The sequence below is a fragment of the Armigeres subalbatus genome, chromosome 2, assembly GCF_024139115.2.
Source record: "Armigeres subalbatus isolate Guangzhou_Male chromosome 2, GZ_Asu_2, whole genome shotgun sequence".
NCBI lineage: Eukaryota > Metazoa > Arthropoda > Insecta > Diptera > Culicidae > Armigeres > Armigeres subalbatus.
In genome coordinates this window covers 229509725-229515968 of record NC_085140.1, presented here as the reverse complement: position 1 = coordinate 229515968, position 6244 = coordinate 229509725, and the positions used below count along the sequence as shown (strand labels likewise).

Genomic DNA, 6244 nt, shown 5'->3' with positions numbered 1-6244 from the left:
GGGTCAGGATTCCCCGTCGAATGAAACCTGTAGCGGTACAACTTTGTTGTGCGCGAAAGGCAAAAACGAATGAAAAACAAAAAGGGGGGAGATTTTCTAACTTAAATCGGGATATTTGGACTAAACTAAATTTGGGGTGAATTATTGATTTTAATTTAATGGGGTTTTATTTTTTTGTTTTCATTCATTTTGTCTCGTTTCAGAGACCGAGTAATGGCGCTATAGCCTAAGCATAATTGCCAGGACATATGGGAGAAAACCTGTGTCTTATTGCTGGAAGTTGGACCAGCAAGGAGTGACACTAATCTTCCTAACAATGTCACTCCCAACGTCACCTATTCACTCACCCCCTGAATATGAAACGGTTGGAACGGCTGTCCCCGTTTCTTCTTTTCATCTATTCTAAACTTTTTGTTGATCATGTTATTGTAGATCCAGTTGAAAACCGAACTGAGCTTTCGCGACAATCGCATTTTCTCCCATTTCCGGGTGTCGCAACTGCATCGCGAGTAGTGCGCATCTATGCCATAGCCGTGCGCCATCATGCGCACCACTCGCGATGCAGTTGCGACATTCGGAAATGGGAGAAAACGTGATTGTCGCGAGAGCTCAGTTCGGTTTTCAACTGGATCTACAATATTCATCACTGAATAATCTGATTTCCGGGGAGTTTTGTATTATCTCCCAATTTCAAGCCTGCCCGGTGGATCCAGCCGATTTAATATTTGCGTCATATTTATAATGTGCCACAAATCTTAATACTGACAAGAAAATGCTCGGAAATTCAACGGGCTTTTTAATACTGGCTGTGCATGTGCTAAGACAAGACACGACAAGACATATATCGCAATAGTAACAGAAATCAATTTGTTGATGGTTGTAGCATTGCGAGCTAAGGCATATGATTACCAATACGGAAATAGCGAGTTCGATTCTCGATCCGGTCTTGGATGTTTTCGGGTGGGAAACATTCTCGACTCCCTGGGCATAGTGTATCTATTGTACTTGCCACACAAAATACATACTCATGCAATGGCGGGCATAGAAAAGCTTTCATTTAATAACTGAAAAAACGCTAATAGCAGTTGGAATGTAGATCCATTGAAGAAGAAGAAGATGCATGTTTTCCGTCACCATAAACATTGATGTACGTATTGTAAAAATGTTCAAAAGCTAGCTCATCGCCGTAAAGCACAATATTCAACTGCTAGTAATCTAAAGCAAGTTGCAATTTTAACTATATACAACAATAATACAATACAGGCACATTTTTGTTCTGTTTTTGTCGTTTTGATAACAAATAACGAAAAAAATCAAAGACCCAAGTCGAGATTCATAATCGAAACTTTGAACAACATTTTAACGATTTTTCGAGAATTTTATACAATTCCACAAACTTGTCGACTGTTTTAAGTGTTTATACTGAACCATAGGAAAATTATTCCATATTATACCTTAATATATATCATTTCATGGAGAAATATCCGTGGAATTCGAACAAAATTATATAATGTATCGGCAGGCATTCCCAGCAGGCTATTGCGTTTCGGCACACCCCTCTAAATCTGTAATTACAACCTTGAGTTCACTTTGAACTAGGGGGCCATCCACAAAGTACGTCACGCTTCTAGGGGGGAGGGGGGGTTGAAAAACGCCAATTTTTGCGTGACGTACTTTATGGATCTTCCCTAGTTCCATCGTAAAATCTGGAGCACACACGATTACAGAGAAGTTATGGCAAAAAAAAATCTATCCTTGGGTTTTGAGTCTGCGGGGAATTGGACCTTGCTTGAAATACCATCCATAACCCTCTTTGTTTAGTCAAAAATTTGAAACATCGGAAATTACCGTTGAAAGACCGTCGATTTATGCATAGGGGAGAACGGTCCGAAATGCAACCCTTTAAAAATATAAACAAGAATAACGTACTATTTCAACGCGTAGCTGCAAAATTTACAAAACCAGTTACATTTCACAGTGATCTCCTATTCAAAACAATAGAGTTTTCATGACTTTCTAACGCATTTAAAAAATATTTTAAAAATAGCCCTGGGGAAAAACGTCCGAATGGTGGTGTAAAATGACTCAATTTCATGTGAAATAATGATGAAAGCATGGTTGTGTGTATTTTTTTAATGGATTGAACTACGATCTTACGGGTAAGGTGAAAAAATCGCAAATCGTTAAATTTGAGTGAATATGAAGGGATTTTGCTCATTTTTATTCCAATGGAGCTCAATAATGGATAACTAATTATGAATTGTAATGGTAATATTCGTTCATAAATGTCCTACGACAGATTATATGAATGAAGCCATTTTGTCCCAGGGATGCATTATGCACTGTTCTCCCCTAAATGTGGCTAGTGCGAATTCTACGAACTATGCGCAGGGATAACTATAAAAATTCACAAAATAAAATTTCTTTGACCGGGGGCAGGATTCAAATCCAACCATTTCAAGAAAAGATATTTTAGTTACTAGATAAAGATTGTCGCTGTCGTCGCTGTCCGGAACATCTTTTGCTGGGAAGGATGGGGGAGCTAAATGTCAAAGAAGGAAAATCCATATGATTTGACAGGTACATATGTACCACACATGTTTCGGACAGCAGAACAAAGGGAACCGAAGCGACAATCTTTATCTAGTAACTAAAATATCTTTTATTTCAAGCATGATCTGTTTTGTAGTCGCTTGTCTTGCATTGGCTACGCTCTCTCGTTGTATTGAACTCCTCTAAGGCTTCGATCCGATTCGCGAAATAAAATCAAATTAAACCTAACAGTGGCGGTTCAAAAATTACTCAGCATTGGCAACAAAACATTTTTCAAAATTTATTCGATATCTGCCAAAAACAATCTTGCTCTGCAAGCAGGGTCATTTAATTTTTTTTTAACTGTCGCTTTTTATTTGAATTTATTTCGCGAATCGGACTCAAGCCTAAATGAACCGTTTGTTTGAGAAACTGCATATGTAACATTTTTGGCCAAAATGAGATTTTTATATATTCTGAATCCTCTTCCAAAAATCATATTCTGACAAAAAACACGAAAAAAAATTTTTTGTTCAGGAGTGTATGATTTTTTTTTTCGTTTGTTTGAGAAACTACATATGTCCACGCACTTTGCAGAGCGATTATGGAGTACTGCTTACAGTTTTTGCACTGAAAGTGCCCCAGGGTGTTGAGTTTTGCCAAAAACTATTGATCTGTATCGAATAAATCAAAACGTTCGGTGCCAATTTGTTCAAGAACAATTTTTGTTGTTTTCTCAAAATAGTGTAAAATGGACTTATGCAGTTTCTCAAACAAATGATTCAAACAGTGAACAACACATGTTCCACATTACTGGACAACAATATTCCAGTGAATTTTAATTCTTCTTCTTCTTCTTATTGGCATTACATCCCCACACTGGGACAGAGCCGCCTCGCTACATAGTGTTCATTAAGCACTTCCACAGTTATTAACTGCGAGGTTTCTAAGCCAAGTTACCATTTTTGCATTCGTATATCATGAGGCTTTTTGAATTTTAATTACAATGCGTGATGATACAAAAGTGTTGCAAGCTGCATGCATGTTTTGTGTACATGACCCGACTGTATAGAAAACATTAAATTAAAAGCTTTTGTATCACTCGAGTGCCATCTGTATGTCAAAATCAAATGTGAATGTCAGTGTGAATGTGCAAGCAAAGCGGAATTCTTTTGACGTCGTCCATTATATGCGTACAGATAAAAATATATGTTGAGACGTCGAATTTGTTTACCTCTAGAAGTAAAAGAACCACAATACATGTTTATGCTTTATGTAATTCCACCGAATTCGAAGCCGCCTTAGCGCTGTCTTTATTGGGATACATATTTTTGTACTTTATTAGTAAAAATGACTTGTACATCGCATATACATCGTGTACGAACTTTATACAAAACATTGCTAAGATTACATAGAGGTAAGTCAGTTAGTTTATTCGATAATAAACTGTCGCATTTATTAAATCGTTCTTTTGTATCTAAGCACGGCATTAAATGGCAGTACATCTAGTTACTTGATGAATTTTTCACAAATGTATCACAAATCACATACCTGCTTATGATTAGATTGGTGACATTTCATTTTTTATAGGTTTGCCAGAAGGACTTCAAGTACTAGGAAATCAATATGTACGAGATGAATTTCGTAGGCATAAAACATGTACTACTCACGAAGCATCTCTATTCATGAATGAATGGACGGTAGATTTGCATCAAACTCATATGAACAATTTACTCAAATACTTTTTCTTGTGTTTTAGGATTATGCTATTAGTTTAGCTAATCAGCTGGGTGTGAGGGGAAAACCCAATCCTGTCGAGTACTTGGGAAGTAATCTTGAAGTAAATAAACTAGGTGACTTTCGAGATGAACAAGTTGCACAATTGTACGAATTATTACTAGCATCCAAAGGAATAAACGAAGAAAATCGATAGCATTACATAGATTATAAATAGTTCAAACGCTATAAAATAAATCAATTTATTCATGTTGTAAGAATACTCTTTTTGATTATTGGAAAAAAGACAAGGCCGATACAATTATTTTGAGTTTTTTTATTTTTTTTTTTTTTCATTAAAATATTTATTAATTTATAATGCTCCCCTTGGCTATTCAAAGATCAGTGGGACATAATCACCCTTATTCTTGTTTGCGTACGAACGCGCTTTCGAACGAAAGCTGATGCGCATTCTTGTTTACGCCAGCAAAATCAAATGGGGAAACGATTCGCACAACCTGCATTTGTTCGAAAGTTTCTTTCGTCCGTAAACAAGAATAGGGGTGAATGTTCTGTTATTCTGTTATTATCAACGTATTCTCGGGCATCGGCCATTCTGCGATGTCTCAACACGTCTACCTTTGGAGTGCAAAGGTACCAAAATTTTATCGAATCTTATGTAAGAAAATAACTCCAAAAAGAAAATATAACTTGTAATGGTTTATGAAATGAAATTTTTATATATAAAGCTCGATTTTTTCAGTCAAGCAATGTTAGGCCTGTGCGGTTATAAATTCAAGAAGCTTGAGAGCAAGCCCTTATTGAAAATAAAATTGCACAATCAAGATAATGTTCCTAGTATGTGTATTTTTCTAAATTTAAAACCCTAGATGAAAAAAACTATTATTTTAGTTTTACAATCCATTCCCGTTGTTGGCAACAGACGATTCCTGACTCCTTTAATTGTATACTGCGATATTCATTTTTCATTATTTAAGACTCTGATTTCTATTTCCTGTACCACCAGCCACAAAGGGAATTTCAAACAATGACAGAAGTATTCTAACGTAATGCTGACTTAATCTGATAATCTGGAATATCTGGTTTAAAAAATCTCCGACACATCAGTATTTTATGTGTGCCGTCCAAAGCTTTTGAACGTATTCTGAAAGATCAAATGCGAAACCATATTGAATTTAAGTCGCGGTCATAGCAGAACCAATGCTTTTCTGAGTGCATCATGACATTCACTCAATTATTGATAGAAAAGATGTAGCTTTTCTTTTATAAATATATTTTGCAAAAGCATTTGACAAGGACTCACAAACAAAACTTATAGAAAATTATCTATGGAGTATTTTATATTCAATATCAGCTGCATATTTGATGCAATCATATTGTAACAGTTCAAATATTGCGTACTTACTGTATTATTTACTGATAAAGAGAACTTTTCCAATTGAGCGACAAGAGATACCAGTATACCAGTTTACTAAATCAATTCTCCTGGAAAACCGATGCACTTTCCACCATACTGTCACTGCGAGCATTACTGTCTCATAATGATATGAAATCTATATCAATATGAGACAGTTATTTATTTATAAGTGTATTTAGTATATTATTTATTTCAAAACGTCCCCCACGAAAAAAGGGGGTTTGCAATGAGACGGTATCCGAAAGAAAATTTGCGTTATCTGTTAGTGTTAATGTTTTTGAAATTGTGTGTTCTCGAAATTATGTACCAGAAAAATCCATACCAGACAGTTTATGTTAGACTAAACAATAGACTAGGAGCAAATACCGTATTTTCCCATGATGAAGACACCATCCCCGTGTCGAAACGTCGGATAAATATACATCTTTATTTTATTTTATTTTATTTGATACAGTCAACAGGCTAAAACACACCCCAATGACAAACTTAAAATTAAGCAAAATAATAAAAATCTAACAGATAATAATCTTAATTCTATTCTTGTTAACCTCACGAGAA

General features: G+C 35.6%; 1 protein-coding gene across 1 annotated transcript; it reads left to right on the top strand.

Moving 5' to 3' along the window:
- Positions 1-3680: 3680 nt before the first annotated feature.
- LOC134215996 (succinate dehydrogenase assembly factor 3, mitochondrial) lies at positions 3681-4529 on the top strand. The gene is made up of 3 exons (XM_062695046.1): positions 3681-3949; positions 4123-4232; positions 4292-4529. The coding sequence occupies exons 1-3, from the start codon at positions 3883-3885 to the stop codon at positions 4463-4465; spliced, it is 351 nt and encodes a 116-aa protein (XP_062551030.1). The 5' UTR covers positions 3681-3882; the 3' UTR covers positions 4466-4529.
- The last annotated feature ends 1715 nt before the right edge of the window (positions 4530-6244 follow it).

Coding starts and splice junctions, on each gene's coding strand:
- LOC134215996 (XM_062695046.1), top strand. CDS start 3,883: ATGACTTGTACATCGCATATACATCGTGTACGAACTTTATACAAAACA. Junction 3,950..4,122: donor ATTGCTAAGATTACATAGAG/GTAAGTCAGTTA, acceptor CATTTTTTATAG/GTTTGCCAGAAGGACTTCAA. Junction 4,233..4,291: donor TATTCATGAATGAATGGACG/GTAGATTTGCAT, acceptor CTTGTGTTTTAG/GATTATGCTATTAGTTTAGC.